General features: G+C 35.8%; 3 protein-coding genes across 6 annotated transcripts; 1 reads left to right on the plus strand and 2 right to left on the minus strand.

The window, feature by feature from the left end:
• Nucleotides 1-1,366: 1,366 nt before the first annotated feature.
• Nucleotides 1,367-3,747, minus strand: LOC127244862 (probable protein phosphatase 2C 30). The gene is made up of 4 exons (XM_051265421.1): nt 3,084-3,747; nt 2,622-2,978; nt 2,190-2,372; nt 1,367-2,098 (listed from the first exon to the last, which is right to left on the minus strand). Exons 1-4 carry the CDS (start codon nt 3,525-3,527, stop codon nt 1,952-1,954), a joined length of 1,131 nt encoding a protein of 376 aa, XP_051121378.1. The 5' UTR covers nt 3,528-3,747; the 3' UTR covers nt 1,367-1,951.
• Nucleotides 3,748-4,596: 849 nt separating this feature from the next.
• On the minus strand, nt 4,597-7,409 carry LOC127244861 (xylan O-acetyltransferase 1). 3 transcript variants are annotated; one of them, XM_051265418.1, is made up of 5 exons: nt 7,132-7,409; nt 6,419-7,020; nt 6,161-6,332; nt 5,467-5,666; nt 4,597-5,396 (listed from the first exon to the last, which is right to left on the minus strand). In XM_051265418.1, the coding sequence occupies exons 2-5, from the start codon at nt 6,982-6,984 to the stop codon at nt 4,874-4,876; spliced, it is 1,461 nt and encodes a 486-aa protein (XP_051121375.1). In that variant the 5' UTR covers nt 6,985-7,020; nt 7,132-7,409; the 3' UTR covers nt 4,597-4,873. The 3 variants fall into 3 exon arrangements, with proteins under 3 accessions (XP_051121375.1, XP_051121376.1, XP_051121374.1); XM_051265419.1 differs by having other exon boundaries at nt 7,128-7,409; XM_051265417.1 differs by having other exon boundaries at nt 6,419-7,409.
• A 3,267-nt stretch (nt 7,410-10,676) lies between these two features.
• LOC127244960 (uncharacterized) lies at nt 10,677-18,043 on the plus strand. Of its 2 annotated transcripts, none has more exons than XM_051265575.1 (24): nt 10,677-10,803; nt 11,330-11,457; nt 11,781-11,865; nt 12,032-12,085; nt 12,257-12,348; nt 12,445-12,548; nt 12,802-12,877; nt 13,154-13,610; nt 13,883-14,221; nt 14,312-14,503; nt 14,609-14,707; nt 14,795-14,867; nt 15,052-15,179; nt 15,266-15,554; nt 15,663-15,814; nt 15,949-16,073; nt 16,294-16,411; nt 16,514-16,569; nt 16,643-16,736; nt 16,812-16,992; nt 17,063-17,158; nt 17,307-17,407; nt 17,495-17,557; nt 17,662-18,043. In XM_051265575.1, the coding sequence occupies exons 1-24, from the start codon at nt 10,753-10,755 to the stop codon at nt 17,767-17,769; spliced, it is 3,261 nt and encodes a 1,086-aa protein (XP_051121532.1). In that variant the 5' UTR covers nt 10,677-10,752; the 3' UTR covers nt 17,770-18,043. The 2 variants fall into 2 exon arrangements, with proteins under 2 accessions (XP_051121532.1, XP_051121531.1); XM_051265574.1 differs by having other exon boundaries at nt 10,738-10,803; nt 11,327-11,457.
• The last annotated feature ends 1,516 nt before the right edge of the window (nt 18,044-19,559 follow it).

Consider the following 19,559-nt stretch of genomic DNA (forward strand, 5'->3'; position numbering starts at 1 on the left):
ATATATTATTATAATAATTTAAGAAAACATTTTTATTTTTTAATATTCAAATATTATTTTTATTTAAAAAGTATCATCTTAAATACAGTATTTTGTTTTATATAATATATTATATGTATTTTCTTTTTTACTTTAATAAATATATGACAATAAAAAATTATTATATATACATGTAAAAACAAGTACTCTAATTTGGGTATGTTTACTTTTAAATTTTTTACAATTCAGAATAGGCATTAACTTGGAGTAAAAATATACTCCTATTATTTTATCTAATAAATTTTAAAAATAAAAATAAAATAAATATTTTAATAATACTTTAATTATTTTTAAGAATTAATTTTAAAAAATCTTAAATACTAAATAAATACACATATTTGTTTGGTTGTACTTTGAAATTGATTTAAAATAAAATGTGTATTTAAATGATATTTCATCCATCCACTTACAAAGTAAAGATATAATAATATTTTAATTATAATCGGTAGTTAAAAGTAGTGTAATGATTTTTTTTTTTTTTGTCTTTTGATGTAAAGCAACTATGTGATATAAAACAAAGGTATTTGTGGAAAAAAAAATGTATTTTATAAAATATTTAATTTGTAATTCGACATTATAAAATATGTATACTTTTCTGACTGGACAGATGGAGTACGATGTAATGTGTTTGTTTGCCTAAGAATTTTTCTAGTAGATGGATATGGAGGCACAAGTTCATTCACATTATTGTCAGATCATTCATTACAGGACAATTATTCTTGAATGATGGAAATACTCCCTCATGCTCATTTGACCAGAACGAATTTTAATAAAAGTGAATAATAATAGTTATTTTTTCTTTTATAATCAAAAAATGTACAAAAATATGATAATTTTTAACTTAAAAAAGGTAAGAATAATATTTTTAAATGACAATCCAAAAAAAATGAAAATAGATTTCAGGAAGGAGGGAGTGACTTAAAACAATTTTTAATTGGAATTGTGTGTTTGTGGGTTTAGAATTTAGAATTTGAATTTTTTAAAAGTAAAAAATTAAAAAAATTAAATACATATAATCTAAATAATAGAACTTTTTGATAAGACCCACCAAATCATACAGACTAATCGGATACTTTTAAGTATAGATTCTCGGACTTCAATTTAACTTCATTTAACATTTGAATATTTCTGAACAAGACACGGAGATGGAGATCGAATTGCTAACTATAGATATGATACCAAATATAATACAGACCAATTTTATGTCAAAGAGGGACAGACAGGGTTTAGGACCTGATGTCAAAATTAAAAATTCTGTTTGAATTTGTAGATTAAATCAAAATTTATCTTGTTTGATTGAATGTTTTTGGTTATGAATACATCTATCTAGTTTAGAATGTATCAACTTTATAATATAATATTAATTTGGATTTTGAATTTCGAGCAATACAATTTGATTTAAATTTATACAAACAAAAATTTGAATTTGTAAATTATTCCGAATTTGGTAAAATCTAAACCACAAATTCGAATACCTCAGTCAGCTTCCCTACCAAAAAGTTCATATTTACATGGTAAAAGGATAGCGCGCTTGTAAGTATCACGAAATCAATTACCCCTAAAACACGCTTTCACCTTTAAAATTGAACAGCCTCAGTCCACGCTGTGGACCCTACCCTACCCTACCCCACCCCACAAGAAAATATCTCATCTCCCCACCATAATCTGTCTGTAAACACGTTTTCAAACTCGGCTGGCTTTTGCCTCAATTTTCTCCTCCTCCACGGATTTTCTTTTCTGCACCTGTTGGCTGTTGCTAGTGTAAACGACACCGTTTTGCTGCCAGAATCTCATGTCTCCATCCCTGCATCATTTGTCATCATCGTGTTCATATGCAAGAACACAGTCTTCTTGCACATGTTTGCATTCATGCAAGAATGTTTGTGTTAATCAGAATCCATCTTTCCATCCATCACTCCAAGAACTGAGTTAAGTGAATGATCATGACACTAATGTCATCTCTTGAGCCTCTTGTTAGGGACAAATCCACGAGTTTCTTGCAGGCTGCCAATGTTTTGGTCGATGATCGGACAATGTCGACAGCTTCTTGATTACGGACCTGCGATTATAAGACCAGACAATTTTAAGCATCGAACATGCACATCGAGTGGTTCAAACATCGTGTCTAATTGTAAATTGTAACAAATCACCTTATCCCACAGCCCGTCGGAGGCGAGGATAAGGAACTCGCAATCGGGAGTGATCTTGATCAGTCTCGTCTCCGGCTCCGCAATCACCCATTTTTTGAGATGGCTGTCGCCGAGGGCTCTCGACACGGCAAGGGATCCGTGGACGCGCCACACGCCGCCACTACAAGAATCGACGTATCCTCCCTGCAATGTCGTGAAATATTGCAATGTTAGCAATGATCATTTTTTTTCCCCCACTGAGTAATGAATGAATGAGTCAGCTCTGTTTATACACAAGTTTTGAAAGTTTGGCAGTTTAAAAGAAAATTTGTGATAATGGTAGAGATATTCAATATGATATCCTGTGATAAAAAATAGGTTTGATTTGGTCTGAAGGTATCTTTTTGAGAAAGTGATAAAAAGTTTATGCAAGATGGTACCGGAGTTGCTTACCAGAGCTTCGATCCTCTGCCTTTCGTCGACGCGCGAAGGGCGGTGGTCGACGGTGAGGGCCTCGGCGGCGCCTCCGCGAGACATGACGGCGCGGCAGTCTCCGGCGTTGGAGACGAGGAGATCTCCTTTGTGAATTAATGCTGTGACGCAACAAGCTCCCCCTGTAATGTCGTTTTTGAGGATCTCAGAATCGGTGGTGAGGTACCCCTTCTTGACTGCCTCTTCGACACCGACACCGACACCGACTCCTCCTAATCCCTTGGATGATAGTTCGATCCGGATGTTCTTCTCCAAGTTGTTTGCGGCAAATTCGGCAGCTCCGGCGCCGCCATGGCCGTCGAATACACCGAAGAAACTCTGCAATTAGAAACAACAAGTGGTTGTTGAATTAAATGGACTGGAAATGGCAGGCAGAATTATGTGGAAGGAGGAAGGATGCCAAAAAAATTAAGCCTAGCCTACCTGTTTATCAGTAGGATTGGATTTGGAAGCAGAAGCAGAATCCTCCTCTTGGCCTTGGGATTGGGAAGGGGCCAAACCGACGGCGTATCGATCTTCAATGGCGTTTCTCCTTTTCCCTCGCTTGGCATACACCGAATGCCCTTCGCCTTCGACCTCGACCTCAGCCACCAAGTCGCTCGACGATCTCTCGAAATCCCAAACCCCCGCTCGGTTGCAGCCTAAGGTGGTGGTCGCCGGAATATCGATCCTCGTGGGCCGCTTCCTCTTCATCGCCAGTTTGGCAGGTCGGAGCTCCTCCTCCTCCTTCTTCTTCTTGTTCTCTCGTCCTCCTCCGATATGCGCGAGAGCCAATCGCGGCGGAGAAGCAACTGGCATGCAGAATATCGGCGGCAATTTGGTCATGGCTCCGGCGGGGCTTGACAGTGCTGCAACAGCGCAATGCATGATATGATATGCTATGACAGATTGATGGTTGATGATTGATGATGATTCTTCTTCTTTTCCTTTCCTTTCCTTTCCTTTCCTTGCCAATAATAAACAAATATTGAACCTTGCTTGCGGTTCTTCGATTCGACTCAATTCAATTCAATTGTCCTCTTTTTTCTTCCAGCAGATTTCCTCTTCTTGTTCAAGCACAGCGCTCGATGAATTCTTCTTTTGAGTTCAACGGTGCCCCGTTTGTTAACTATATAAGGAAACGGCGTCGTTTGGGATTGGGGAATGGGGTTTTTGACTAGTGGAGGTGGGTCAATGGTCAAACACGCAAATCCCGCAGTTTTGAAATCTGATTATTAACACCTGCCTGCCTGCCTATTCAGTATTCAGCTATTCCTTCCTACTCCCCCTTTGACTAAGAATACATTATATATATGTTATGCGTATGCTTGCTTTCAGGTTCAGCTGGCGGAGCCCACTTGTTGAACACGGCCGTTTCTGAAATTCAAACTGGAAATAGTTGTATAGCCATGGCCTACCTTCCCTTCCCTTCCCATGGTTGTTTCAAATTACTCCTGCTACTTATAAAAATTTCAAAGGTGTGGCTGTGGTTCTCCCTGTATATTTTTGCAGCAATTTTCGTTTGGTTTACATTTATATTTTTTATTATATAATAATAAGAATTCTTATAAATATATTTATTAACTATATTCTCTTATATATTGCAGTACCAGAGACAATTTAGAAGGAGATGAAGTGTAAAAATAGGCAGCAGCGGTGTGATATTATAAAATGTGACTTTTTTTAAAAAAAACAAAAAGGAAGAAAATACTTATGACTTTAGCTTTAAGTAACGTGTCCAACTGCTTTCCTGTTACTTTGACGAATTTACGACGAATCCTTCCTCCTAAAGACACTTCCAGAACATCCAACACGACAATACACGTGTCAGTCGATCCCTTTTATGGTTGGTTCATTGTACAAGTTTGGGTGTCCAAGCCCTTGTATGGTCGAAAGAAAAAAGCTATACAGAATCGATGGTGTATTTTTCTCACTATCTAGAGTACAAAACTATAGATATTGAGAAAATTGAAATACTATTTTCAACTTGCATTGAATCAATCGGGCTCTACAAATTTGACTTTTGACATTATTTTCTTATGAGAGTAAAATCCATTTTACAATTGACACCTCACCCAATCCATCAATGGCATTCTTCCTCTTGCCATTCTGAATTAATCAAACTGTTCTTTTCGTGCAGCAATGTCAGAAAAGAAAAGAAAAAAATCCTCCCATGACCGACCGACCAGATATCTATATATGATGCAAAAATTTCATCTTCTTCTTCAACTCTATCAAGATGAAGATGGAGATGGAGATATGATGCGTGTGTAGAGGAACTCGTTCCAGGTGTCGGGCAGGCCGGGGAGGCACCAGTGGATGCAGTCGGCGTACGTGGCCGGATCGGCCTGCTGGTCGGGCGTGAGCATCTTGCCCTGGCGGATGGTGTGCACGGAGGTGTGCGCATCCTTGCGGTACTCGGACAGGCTGGTGATGTTGAGGAAGTAGACGGGGACTCTCATGCCCCGCTGGGTCGTGTTGGCGGCGCTGGCGAAGAGGCGGCGGTCCGTCCCGACGTTGAGCGGCATGGAGGTGTTGAGGATGGGCTCCGTCTCCCTGGCGCACTTGATGCCGTCGGGGTTGTTCCAGTCGAGGCTCTTGATGTGGAGGGGGGACATGCTCATGAAGAACACCTGTGTCCGCTTGGGGTCGATGTTCTTGTCGATCCATTTGGCCCAGGTCCGGAGGACGCGGGCGTAGGCCACGGGGCGGTCGACCTCCTCGAACTCGGTGGAGCCTTTGTCGAAGGATCCGCGGCTGTAGTCCATTGATTTGTAAGAGAGATGAATATTATTGATTTGATATTGGAATTGGAATGGGTTCTTACAGGACTTTGATGGAGAAGGTGTTCATCCACCAGATGTAGGTGTTGAAGACGAGGTAGTCGACGCCCTTCCAGTTGCGGCCGTGCTTCTTGATGGAGCCGGGCATGATGATCCGGTTCAGGATGCTGTGCATGTTCGGGTCGTCCGAGTTGGACTCCACCAGGAATGGAGCCCAGTAGAACTCCACCGTGGCATTATAGTCCTGCGCACGAAGCATCAACTCAACACATAATAAAATCACAAAACATCCAGTAACAAAGACAATCAATCCCCGTGCATCTATTTTATGGATTACCTTTTTTATTATCGCAATTTCACATCAACTAAAATATATAGTACATACTTTCATTCTTTTTTATAAAAATATATTTTAACTACTGCTCAAATCAAGCTTCACTGATTCTCTACATAAAATATCATATTATTTTAATAATAAATCAATAAAGATCATATCCTCCAGATATTTTTATCTAAAAATATCCTATATGGAGTTATATACGAAAAAGGATATTGGCAATTTGTATTTAATTTAAATAATAATAGTAGTAGTACATGTCTAAAGCAAACCTGATTCCAATGATTAAAAAGGCGACAGGGAAGACTTTGGACGATAGATATTAATGATTGCGGACGGAGAAGTACAAGGGACAGAAGCAATTAGATTAGATTAAACTGAATTGAATGAACCAAACCAACCTGGAGCCTGAAGACAGACAAAGAACCGGTCTTGTTCAGCGACTTCTTCCCCGGCGGGACTGCCGACTGCACCAGGCACACCATCGACTCCCACTGGTTCCGGTTCAGCGAGTCCCCCACGAACATCAGCCTCTTGTTCCGAAGCTTCTCCAGCAGCAGTCGGGCCTTGAATCTGTGCGCACGTAATGTAATAATAACATTATATTGGAATCATCAATCAACTCCATTAATCCAATTGATTTCCTCCTCCTCGCTTACTTGGGTAATGAACACTGTCGAGGCTGCCATCGCCAGTTCTGATACAAAGAATCTTTCCGGCCGTTGCGCAGACACGTCACCTGCGCCGTCAGGAATTCGCACTCATCCTCCCTGTATATCGGATGCGTTAAATTGTCCAACACCCACTCGCCGGCGAACAGATCGCACTCCTCCGGCGGGATTTCCACGTCCTCATCGTCCTCCTCCTCCTCCTCTTCTTCCACGACCTTATTATTAACATTATTATTATTATTCTGCTCCTTCTCCTTGTCATTCTCCTGCGGGTTCGGTTTCAGGCTGACGGCGGCGGCGCTTTCCTGTTTCCAGTCGTCGGCGGCGGTGGCGACTTCGGTTTCGACGACGGTTCTTGCATTCATTACAACTGAAAACGTCGTCGTTTTGGCGGCGGGGTCGTTCTGGTGAATGGCGTGGTCTTTGCTGGGGCGGGAGAATGGGAATTCGGCGAGGGATTTGACGTCTTCGTTGTACATAAAGCAGCCGAAGACGAAGACCGAGAACACCACCACGAACACGGAGAGGTTGCCGCCCTTCCGCGGCGGCTTCATCAGCGCCGGCGAGAACTTGCGGCGGAGCAACGGCGGCTGCATCACGTGAATTGAAATTTTGGAGGATCAGAACAAAACAGAAGAGAAAATACACAGAATTTTATCAGAGAATGAATGAGATCGATCAAGAACAACAGCAGCACCTACATTAATTTGTAATCGAGAGTAGAGAGAATCGATCAATTAAATTATGTAAAGAATTAGTTGAGGGAGGGAGAGAGAGAGAGAGAGAAGTGAGGTGAGATTTGGTGAGCGGACACTGTCGTCGTCGGGAATTGGTGAAGGTGAAAGGAATCGATTAGGTTAATGGCGGAGGGAGGGTTGTCGTTGTCGTCTTTGCTTCATCGCCAACTGCTTCTAACTACTCTGCCTGCCTGCGATCTTCTTCTTCTTCTTCTTCTTCTTCTTCGGCCACTCTTTTTTCTCTCTCTGTCTCTGTGTATTGGAATATACGCGAGGGTGTTTTAGGTATTTCATTCTGAACCGGTTATGGGTGGAATTCTTCGATTGATCTGGACCGTTTGTCTGTTCCGGGTATTCGACGGTGGAGATCATTGGAATATACTCGAGGGTACTTTAGGTGTTTTCACTGAGGAATGGAATTCTTCGATTGATCTGGACCGTTTGTCTGTTCCGGGTATTCGACGGTGGAGATCATTGGAATATACTCGAGGGTACTTTATATGTTTTCACTGAGGAATGGAATTCTTCGATTGATCTGGATCGTCAGCTCTAGGTGTTCGACGGTGGAGATTGGCATTGAAAATGTTTAATAAAGTAATTGCTAGGTTACTAACTGAAATCATGAACGTTAGTTAATTATGTTATACTACAAAAACTATGTGAAAAAAACTAGTATAATTTGGGTTTGTTTGCTTCAGGTTGTGGAGTAGGGTTTAGGGTATGACAGTATTAAACTTGTATTTTAATTAAATTAATTGTTTTTTATTTGATAATTGGAACTAAACATGTATTTTAATTAAATTAATTGTTTTTTATTTGATAATTGGAACGATGGGTAGTGTTATATTCTCTTTATACACAAAATATAATATATGTGTATTTTCGTTTAGCATAATTTGTTTTATCATACTTAATTTTTTTAAATTATTTCGGTCGGGGATTTATGTCGAAAGCACCTATCGGGTAACGGCCGCGAGTTCCCACTGTATAGAAAAATATATATATATATACATGTATGTTTTTTTATTTATTAAACATATATATTTTATATGTATAGTAAATAAATTCTATTTATTTTTTAATTTATATTTTTCAATATTGCATTTATTTATAAGTATGTTATAACTATTTTATATACTTAATGTATTAAAAAAATATTGAATTGTAGTTTAAAATTAATTTGAAATAAATTATTGATTTACATTTTTATTTAAATAATATTTTAATACTCTCTCTTCATTAAAATTAGCACAATTAGGGCCGACTCACGAAAATTAAGAAAATAAATATTTTATTGAAAAGTAATAAAAGTAAAAAAATAGTTTGATTTATTTTTGGAAATTTAGTTAGAAGTTAAAATTTAAAAAAAAATGTAATAAGGGTAGTAATATTTGTTTTAAATAAGTGTTGAATTGAATATATTAATTAAACGTTGATTTGTTGACTTGGCCAAAATTAATAATGAAATAAATTTAGCAAGTATAATGTTTTGTGAAAAATTAGTAAGTTTTATTAAAAATCGTTCGAAGTGAATACTGTTGATTTCGGTCCGAAATAAAAAAAACAAATACATCTTCCTCTCGCATCGTTAACTCACTTATATTTGTTTGTTTGCACAAAAAAAATTTCGGACACAATTTCAATATATATATATATATATATTATTCTATCACAAAAATCAATATTCAATATAAAATATTATTTTTTATATTATCACACGATTATCTATAACTTATATAAAAAAAAAAAAATCAAAAAAATACTAAACAAACAAACCTATAATTTTGTAAAAAATGGAGTATTGAATAATGAAGGATAAAAATCAATACCCAAACAAACAATATGGTGTTTTTGATTTGTATTTTTTAAAATAATGATTTGGTTTAATATTTAATAGAAAAATAATGATGTATTTTTGTAATAGCATAAGAATTAGTAGTAAAACAAACAAACAAAAAGCTTTAGGATGAAAAATAAGATAGTTTAAATAGGTTTTGATTAATTTATTTTGATTTTTATTTAAAATCCTTTATGCTATATATAAATTTTTTGAGATATCTCCAATTTAATAATAATAGTAATAGTAATAGTAATAGTAATATTTAAAAAGAAATTAAATAACATTTATCAATAATAAAAACAACATAGTTTGTAGTAGTATAAAAAAATGAGTATATGATAGAAATGTTTATTAAAGTAGTCCATAATAATAAAATGTATAGTTTGTGATAGTGAATGTATTGAATAGAATAGAACAGAACAGTGACATCTTTGTTTTTTTAAAATTATCATTATTCACACACAAATTTATAATAATTAATAGAGCATTTCTTTGTAATTAAGCAGAGTCATTAATTGGAAATTAGCAAGAACGTCGCTGTCGTCAAATGAACTTGCCACCAACCACTTGAGAGCTATTTCCATTTATTTTAATGAAAACAAATGACATATATTTAAATTAAATATTTTAATCAAAAGCTAAAATACTAAACTTAAAATCAGAGTTTCCAATATTAAAATTTAAAACTCAAGCTTGTAACAATATACTAGTATGTATTTGAACAGTTATGCATAAATAAATATAAGTTTGGAATATAAAACAGTGAAATATATTTTCTTCCATTATAAGTTAAGAAAGCGGCAGCACGAGGAAGAGGTCATAAGTGGCTGCTGTTTGTTTATACACGTGCCCTTATCATTATTGCTAGTACTAGTAAAAGATTGGATTGCCTCATTTCCATTCATTTTTGCTCGCAACCATTACTATTTCATCATTGTATATTAAATTTAAAGTTTAATTACACTATTTTTTTATTCTTCATTCAAAATATTATAAATATGCATATACCCAAGATTGAAAAACATTTTTAAAACTTAAGTTTTAATGAAATTTATAATGTAATACAGTATTTTATTTATATTTTCATGCTGAAAGAAAAAAAACACACACACTCGGCCATCAAGTAAATCTACACAAAATAAATAAACAAATAATAGAGTGATGTTTCTAGTTTTTTTATCAGTATATTTGTTATTTCAAAATTTGCTGCATAAAGAAAATATTCAAACAAAAAACACAAATCAAACAATATTTATATTCTTTCTCTACGCTTGTTATATTACAATTCTAACACAGTACCGGTGAAATTCTAAAGTTTTTTTTAGGTTAGATTTTAAATATTAATTATTATATCAAAATATACTGTAAATTTTTTTTAAAAAATATTATAAAAATGTTTTGTAATACTATATTATAAAAAAAATAAAAAATTATACTCTTGTATTTATAACTTTAGTGAGTCAAAACTAAACAAATTTACCTTCCCATAATTACAATTACTCAGAAAATTGAGCTCTATAAAATGGAGCGGTTGATCGACGGCTATTAAGGCTTGTACGGGTTGATCCAAGGGCGACAATGGAAGCCACTTAACTGTAATCACCGCAGCGCAGCGTAGACAAACCGGTTCTTCCTATTACGCTACGTCACTTTCATCCGCGATCATTTATTTTCACCGTGTTCGGTTTTACGGTGGTTGAAAGAACTGCTTTGCAAGTCGTACTTGGAAATTAATTTAATCTGTAATGTTTGCCAAGTTATTCCAAAAACCCACTCAATCCCAGCTCTCTTCCCAGGTAAGCTCAGGGATTTGTTTTCTTCCATATTTTCGTGATTTTTACTTCTTGATTCGTGTCTGCGTATTCAACGTATGATATCATGTGTTTGGTTTTGATATATTGTCTTTTATTTGGGATTTTTGTTTAGCTTTTTCGTGATGTTGGTGTGGTTTTGATTTCAATGCGTAGTTTGGTGGTATATATAATTCAAATTGGGTTGGATTCTTTCCATTTTAGATTGTCATGAAGGATTTTAATTTATGATCATGACTATATGATTTCCCTAACTGGGATGGTACGAAGATGTAGAAACCTGTGTTTTTTTCCTAATTAGGGATTTGATAATGTTCATTTGATGGAAGGTGAAGTTTGTCGGAAGTGGCATTTAGCATCTTAGATCTTGTCTAAAAAATTACTGGCTTTTCTCAGTACCTTGCTGGCGTTAGATCAAACTTTTGATTATGTATGTGAGTTTATCGTTTATCATCCGCCTGATCATGAGCTTACTTATGAATATTGGCCTCTGCATTTTCGGTGGTAGCAGGGGGATCCGAGACAAATCATGGCCTCACCCGACTTTGCACCACGTGTTGTTGCTCACTATGGTATTCCGTCGACTGCATCAATTCTTGGTTATGATTCCATCCAGCGGCTCTTGGCTGTAGGGACACTGTGAGTTCGAAGGTTTCTGTACATTTAGGGATGTCGGTCTTGGTTATGTGATTATCCTTCAGCAATAGGTCATTATAATGTGCTGTGCAATTTTTTGTGGACCCTTTGTCCCTAATACTTTTCTTCACTTCAATTTTGATGTTAAAATCTTAGCCAGATATGTGCGTTTAAGATTGACTTCTATTTGCGTTATGAGCTGCCTAAAAGTTTGGTGTGGTAGTTAGAACTTGTAGATAATGCATGGCGTGGGCATGGTTTTTCAAATTTGATTTAGTATGCCATGTGATTTATATTTTTTCGTGTTGATAGAATGAGGTTTGCAGGGATGGCCGGATTAAAGTGGTCGGTGGTGACAACATTGAAGCTCTTCTTATATCCCCAAAGGCCTTACCCTTTAAGAACCTAGAGGTTTGCTCATTTAGTTTGCTGAGGCATTTTCATATTATGTAGCCTTGTCACTTCTATATCTACTTGTGTTTCTTGATCTCTCTTAGTTTGCTTTTGAAAGCTATTTTAAGAACAATATTCAAACACAGCATCAATTCAGTAAGACCTTATTTTTTTCTGTCTGCAGTTCCTTCAAAACCAAGGTTTTCTAGTGAGTGTTTCAAATGAAAATGAAATTCAGGTATGGATTAGATATATATACACCCCACTTATAATCTGTGAAACCTTAATGTTTTGCTATATTGCATTGATTTGTCTTTTTCAAGGCTATCCTGATACAGCTAAACCTTCTTTGAGTTATTTACTTATATGGACAATGCAAGTACTTTTCACAAGACTTATGCTACAACAGGTCTGGGATCTGGAGAAGAGATGTATATCCTCAAGTGTAAAGTGGGAGTCTAATATAACTGCATTTTCTGTAATTTCTGGTACCAATTACATGTAAGAAAGTGAGGAGTTTTTTCATATCTTTTGCTTCTAAGACCCTGAAGTGCCTGAGAGTCAACTTAACCATCCATTGTTATTGCAAACTTTCAGGTATGCTGGAGATGAGTATGGCTTTGTGTCCGTGCTCAAGTATGATTTTGAAGAAAGGAATATCCTCCAATTACCATATCATGTTCCTCCAAACCTTATTGCTGGTAACTAGATCTCTAGAAAACCATTAAGAGTTACATGCTTCGAGTTCTTAGTAACAGGAATGTTCTGAGAAATGCAGGTCTAAGTCCCACTGTTTAAACACCCAAAAAAATGCTCCACTTTTTTAGTGAATCTGTACCTCCTTTTTTTTTTCTTTTTTATTCAATTTTATGTAGCATCTCTAGTTTGAATTTTTTGTATGAGGCTGTGTTGCATCTTACATGAAAACTTTTTTCCATGCCAACAATTTTCTAGAAGGAGCAGGGATTTCATTGCCTGATCATCCATCCATTGTCGGTGTGCTCTCCCAACCATGTTCTTCTGGGAATAGGTATAATCTTTTATTGGGTATTTTTCCGAATTCATCCTTGACTTTGTGCCTATGTGACTTTATGATATCTTATTAAAGGTTTGCAATCCTTCTTAGTTTAATAAGTAGCTGCCATACTACAGTCAGCCCAATCAAACCGTTCTCTTCAAAATTTCCAAACTCAGATTAACATGAAATCTTTCTTTTCCTTCAGCCCCATATAATCACCTAGGCATGAATTTAGAGATGCTGTTCTTATCAAAGGGATCCAACCTTGAATATCTATTTCCTTTGTAGGATGTTGATTGCATTTCAGGATGGATTGATTATTCTATGGGATGCTACTGAAGATAAGGCTATTCATATAAGAAGCAATAAGGATCTTCAACTGCAGAAGGGGACAGTTGTGAATTTTGCAAATAACGAGAGCCAGACTTGCCAAACTGATATATTAGAAGATGAAGAAGTAGAGAAGGAAATAAGCTCTCTCTGTTGGGTATCCTCTGAGGGATCTGTGTTAGCTGTTGGCTATGTAGATGGAGATATTCTACTATGGGATCTGTCAGTTCCTGAGAATGATAAAGGTCAGAGGACTGAAAAGGCACATGTAGATGTTGTTAAGGTACAGAAATCATCGGGAGACAGGAGACTTCCTGTCATTTTCCTCCGTTGGTCTTCCAACAATGAACATAGCTGTGGAGGTCAACTTTTTGCTTATGGTGGTGAAGACATTGGATCTGAAGAAGTATTAACGGTATATATCATACTCCTGGTTGTTATGCTTTATAGATTGATTGAAATGCTGTAGTATATGTCTGTATCAATCAGTCTTGATCGATCAAGCAGTGGACAACTCTGATTTCTATATCTAGAATTATTTAGTATTCACATTGATGTCTGATCCTCAAATAACACAGCATCAATGTCTGATCCTAATCTAAACATATTATTATTATTATTATTATTATTATTATTATTATTATTATTATTTATCGTTATTTTATTAAAATACTGTTATTATTGCAGATCCTCGATCTTGATTGGTCTTCTGGGTTGTCAAAATTAAAGTGCAGTGAGCGAGTGGACCTCAGACTCGATGGATCTTTTGCAGATGTTCTCGTGATGCCAAATGCTTACAATGCAAAGAACAATAAGGAAAAATCATTATTTGTGCTGACCAACCCTGGACAGTTGCACTACTATGCTTATGTATCTGTATCTGCCTTAAAGCCCGAGCGAGGAAAAGATCATTCCGCACATACGTTACAATATCAGTCAGTCATACCCACTTTGGAACCGTATATGACTGTGGGAAAGCTCTTTGTGATTGATTCAGAGAGAAATAATCTTAATGCACTTTCACAGGTATTGGATATCATCAAACCATTATTTACTGAAAACTCTTTAATTTATATGATCAAGTAATTTCATTAGACAGTTTCATCTGCAAAACAGCATTATTCAGAGAGCATCCTAGCTGGCGAGGGGACAAAGTGGCCCATCACAGGTGGTGTTCCTTATCAAAAGGCTGCAACATCATGTTGTAATATCGAGAGAATATACATAGGAGGTTATCAAGATGGATCTGTTCGAATTTGGGATACCACATTTCCAGTTGTGTCACTTGTTTCTACTTTGGGATTTGAGGTTTGTGAGATTCTTACTGCAGTTCTTATTATTGTCTGTTATTCAGTTCTTGCATGTATGAGTTTTGAAACCTCTTTATCACACTTGTATATAATGTGGTGAAAGGCAACGGATTTTCAAGAGTTGGGAGGTAGTGTGGCGATCTCTGCACTGGATTTATGTCATGATAATTTAACTTTAGCTATTGGCAACGAATCTGGCACGGTCAGTAATAGTGTTACTTTTGGACTTTGTTCACTAACTTTATTGGTGACTGGAGTAGCAGATAATTAATATACATTCTCTCTGCAGATTTTCCTTTGTAGGCTACAAGGAAACACAAATCAACCATCTGTTACCGTTGTAACTGATACCAAACAAGAAGGTATACTTTTCATACTCGATGTGTTGTACTGTTCTATATTTTATTTTTTGGATTGTGTTTTGGGAAACACTTCATCACAAAGGTGGTGAAAAGTAGTGCTAGCTTTCTCTAATCCTCAGGCTTGGCATGTTTTCAATTGATGTAGCTATTTTAAATATGATAACCTTATGTAGTTCATCTACAGTTCACCAATATAAACCTGAAGAGAAAAGCCATTGTGACATCATATATTCAATACTTAACACCTGTGTTCGTGCCCTGCACTTTGCAACTTCTGGAGACAAACTCATTGCAGGATTTGAGTCTGGACAGGTATCAATTGTTTTCCCCTTTTTTTTGCTAAATCAGTAGTGCCTGTTCACAAGTTCAGTCTAAAATTTTGGTTTTCCTCATCACAGGTGGCACTGTTTGATATTACTTCACCATCAGTTTTATTCGTCATGGACTGTGACCCCAGCACAAAGTCACCTGTCATATCTTTGGCTGTTGATAACTTGTGTTATACTCATGACAAAGAATCAAATGATATGGATGCTGAAGCTGAAAAAGTACCTGGAACAGAGATTGTATTTGCCCTGACCAGAGATGCACGCTTGATCTTGATAGATAGCTCCAATTGCAATACAATCAACTCACAGCCAATTTGTCTGAAAGAAAATTCAACCGCAATAAGCATGCATTTAATAGGTATTATACTCCCATCTTCTTGCAACCTCCAGTGTTTCTTTTTTTTCTTTTTTTGCAACCTCGCGTAGTGTTTCATACACGGATGTGTGCATTTTCCCTGGCATCCAGAAAACAAGCACTCTCTCGCTGAAGCATGTGAAGTTGGTGATGAAAACAGCAGCCTGAATCGAAGCATTTTATCAGGAGTCAAAGAAGGATCTCAGATTTTACTATGCTGTGAGGAAGATGTGTTCTTGTACCCTTTAAAGTCTTTGATTCAGGTTTGCTTGTGTAAATCCATCCCGAATTTTGATCATTTGACTACTTAATGATGAATTCTTGTGCTCATGTTAAACCATCCTTGCTTCGAAATATTTTGATCATTTGACTGCTTATGATGAATTCTTAATTCTAGGGGGAAAATTCACTCATTCATGAATTGAGACTCGAGCAACCATGTTCGTGGGCATCCACTTTCAAGAGAGATGAAGAGAAACACGGCCTCATATTAGTATATCAAAATGGATATATTGAAATAAGGTGATACTTTTATCTTCTAGATATCCGCTTCAAAGAATAAGAATCTTACTTCACCATTTATAATAGTTGCAGCTTAGGTTTGTATGTTTCTCATTTATACCCACGTGGGGATGAGCATGAACTCATCAAATTGATCATAAATCAATACATTGTTCGTGTATTTCTTAAGTTTTTGCTCAAAGAACTTGTAAAAACTACATATATGTGCCATCTTATTTAGGTATTTTCCAGAGCTTAAACCACTGGGAAGGACCTCAATGACATCGATCCTAAGGTGGAACTTCAAAAACAACATGGACAAAACTATGAGCGCCTCCAAGAGAGGGCAGATCACCGTGGTATGTCCTGTTGCTTATAAAAAACACTCCCACGTCTCACATTCTGTATGTACGAGTGTTTGACCATTTGAATTACATCCAACTGTGTCTGACATTTTATAGGTAAATGGTTGCGAGTTTGCTTTTGTCTCCATTTTAGCATATGAAAATGAATTCAGGTAGCATTCCCTCACTCTCGCTCATGTGGTCTCTTCTTTCTAGAAGTCCTGACAAGTTGTTGTGTCTTATTAGGATTCCCGAGACATTACCTTGCCTGCACGATAAAGCTGTAGCTGCAGCTGCAGATCCCGATTTACACTTTGGTGTAAGCCAAAAGAAGCCACAGGTCATATGAAGTTCCTGGGTGATTTTATTCAGTTTATTTTATTTCCTGAAGTCCTGAAGGATGCATTCAAAACAGGGACAGAGTCATTTGCCTGGATTTTTTAGCAATGTGATCAAAGGGTTGAAAGGGCGCAATGGCGAGCAGGATTTGAATTACAGCGAAGCCCGTGAAGCTGTAGCCACACATCTGGAGAAGATATTCTCGAGGTTTCCATTCTCAAGTTCATATGATCTTGATGACATGGAACTCGAAATAGGTGAGCGCAAATTTGCATTGTGCAATACAGGCAGCCTCTCCTTAACATCCAGATGTTCATTCTTCGGCAGATGATGTCATAACCGATGATGCTGTATTTGTTGAAGTCAATGACCCCGTTCCTCCATCATCATCCTCCTCACAAAAGAGTCACAGCGACACGAAAGGTAAAACTTATGTTTTATAGTGGGATTGGAATTTTGCAAAGAGAGGGATCAAGTTTTTTTTGTTAAAAAAATGCTTGGATCTAAAACTGAAATGTAGTTCTTTTCCGGAATTAGCTATACTAATTGTGAGCTGCGCATGCTAATACAGAAAAGGAAGACGAGAGGGCGAGACTATTTGAAGGCAGCTCCACTGATGCCAAGCCGAAACTCCGCACACGCGAAGAAATCATCGCAAAATACCGGGGCGGGGTTGACTCCTAACCTTACTCCATAACTATTCATTGATATAATATCACTCTTAACTAATTCACCAATCGCATGCGTCGTTGATTGCAGGATGCAGCGAGCGCAGCAGCTCAAGCAAGGGACAAGCTCCTCGAGCGCCAGGAGAAGCTCGAGGTAACAATGATTCAATCTCAATCTCCTCTGAGGTTACATTTTCCAGTGTAGTCGGCGAAAGTAGCTAATTTATGTATGGGGTGGGGTGGGGTGGGGTGGTGCAGAAACTGAGCAGAGACACGGAAGAGCTCCAGAGTGGCGCCGAGAACTTTGCGTCCCTGGCGCAGCAGATCGCCAAGAACATGGAGAAACGGAAATGGTGGCATCTTTAATATACAGCGGTTTGCATTCAATTTGTGTGTGTATTTAGTTATTCATTTATTTATACATGCTGTTTTAGGCATTCGTAGCAAGCTCTTTCAAGATTAGGAATAGGAGATTAGGATAGTTTATAAATAAATTTTTTGTCATATTTTGTAATTTTTTATTTTTTTATTTTTAAAAATTGTCTTGTACATTTATTTATTTTCGTATACAATGTCATAAAAACTTTGGAGTTGGTAAAATCAATTCTAAAATATGGCTGGTTGCCCAGAATGGTTTGAAACAGGGCTCCAAAATCCTGGCCCCAGCATAAACCAATATATATGTTGCTATTTCTTTTTTTTTTTTTAAGAAATTTTAAATTTACGTGTGTTAGAAAATTTAGTTTACTTTTGTGTTGATGCATTCCATATACATTGTGTTTGGTTTTAAATTGTAGAGAGGTTACAACGTCAATGTGATATTGTGTGGTCGAATTGACGCACCCATCCACGAATGTCTCACCGTTTGATCTACAAGTATCGTGTCATGTTTGTAGTCTCAAGTAGGATAGTAAATTCAACATAGATTCATATACATAGTTTAGGATTTTAAATTCGAACTGATTTATAAATTATCTCACCATTTATATTTTGCTCGCTATTTTTATGTCAAATAATGTGCATACCATATCTGAAAATTAAGGCTCAATTTACAAAATCAATTTTTCCTCATTTGATACTATTAATTTTTGGAAAAAAAATATCAAATTTTTGCTCTCACAAAACATTAAATTAAATACTAATTTTTTATTTTTTTTTTTTAAAATTTCAAAACTCTTCAAAAACCTCTGTCTAAAGGAACTCAAGTTTTTATTCAAAGCACTCTTACAAAATAGACACAAAGTGAACCAGGAACGAAGAATGAACAACAAAAGTCAAAATTAAAAAAAAGAACAAATAGTGTGGGTTTGGAATTTAGGAGAAAACAATAATAGAAAATTTTGATATTTAAACTTTGCAATTAGATATTATTAACTATGCTATACGATTATTAAAATTATAGTTAAATTTAAATATGTTATTTTAAAAATCCAAAGCCAAGTCCGGCGCTAAAAGTCCAAACACGACTCAATATTTAATTGGATCAAGTTGACCCAATTTGGATTTTTTTAGGCTTTTCTTAAAGGTCCTAGTTCGATTTTTTTCTTGTGATGCCAAAATCAAATTTTTGGATCATTCTTTATTTTATTTTATTTTATTTTTAGGTCTAGGAAGAACATATTCTTTATAATAATTAGTTTTAGATCATGGATAGTTTTGGATGTTTATTTGTAGTCTTCATATTGTTTTTTATCTACTTTTCTTGTAAATTTTTAAATATAATTTATAAAACATCCATTTATACTAAAAATAAAGAGAATATTTATATATATATATATATCTAAACTGATCATTTAAACACCGACTCTAAAGCAAAAAATTTAAAATGAAGGAAATATAATTTATAATATAATAAAAAAATTATTTTTCTATTACTTTAAAAAATATTTTTTTGATTCAAATTATTTTATCTAACATTTATTTCCTTTTTCTCATTCAAATCTTCTTATATAATTTATGTTGTTCTATCTCATAATATATCTTTTGTTATTTATAATGTCTTTGAATTTTTAAGTTAGGCAATTTTTTCTATTGGCTTTTTACTAATTAACAAACAAACAAAAAAAAGAATCTAACAAAAGCATGTCAGGACAGAATATAAATTGAGAGTTATTAACAAATTATATCATTAATAAGAAAATTTATAAAGTTATTTG

Source organism: Andrographis paniculata, unplaced genomic scaffold (genome assembly GCF_009805555.1).
Source record: "Andrographis paniculata isolate CXL003 unplaced genomic scaffold, ASM980555v1 Contig21END, whole genome shotgun sequence".
NCBI lineage: Eukaryota > Viridiplantae > Streptophyta > Magnoliopsida > Lamiales > Acanthaceae > Andrographis > Andrographis paniculata.

What these genes read in the sequence shown, in the direction of transcription:
- LOC127244862 (XM_051265421.1), bottom strand. Translation starts at nt 3,527, where the DNA reads ATGCATTGCGCTGTTGCAGCACTGTCAAGCCCCGCCGGAGCCATGACC. An exon ending in GGCAGAGGATCGAAGCTCTG is followed by an intron (nt 2,373 to 2,621) that starts GTAAGCAACTCC and finishes ACGACATTGCAG; the next exon opens with GGAGGATACGTCGATTCTTG. An exon ending in CCGACGGGCTGTGGGATAAG is followed by an intron (nt 2,099 to 2,189) that starts GTGATTTGTTAC and finishes TTATAATCGCAG; the next exon opens with GTCCGTAATCAAGAAGCTGT.
- LOC127244861 (XM_051265417.1), bottom strand. Translation starts at nt 7,026, where the DNA reads ATGCAGCCGCCGTTGCTCCGCCGCAAGTTCTCGCCGGCGCTGATGAAG. An exon ending in CGACAGTGTTCATTACCCAA is followed by an intron (nt 6,333 to 6,418) that starts GTAAGCGAGGAG and finishes ACGTGCGCACAG; the next exon opens with ATTCAAGGCCCGACTGCTGC. An exon ending in ACCTTCTCCATCAAAGTCCT is followed by an intron (nt 5,397 to 5,466) that starts GTAAGAACCCAT and finishes AATGGACTACAG; the next exon opens with CCGCGGATCCTTCGACAAAG.
- LOC127244960 (XM_051265574.1), top strand. Translation starts at nt 10,753, where the DNA reads ATGTTTGCCAAGTTATTCCAAAAACCCACTCAATCCCAGCTCTCTTCC. An exon ending in CTTTAAAGTCTTTGATTCAG is followed by an intron (nt 15,815 to 15,948) that starts GTTTGCTTGTGT and finishes TCTTAATTCTAG; the next exon opens with GGGGAAAATTCACTCATTCA. An exon ending in TAAGCCAAAAGAAGCCACAG is followed by an intron (nt 16,737 to 16,811) that starts GTCATATGAAGT and finishes CATTCAAAACAG; the next exon opens with GGACAGAGTCATTTGCCTGG.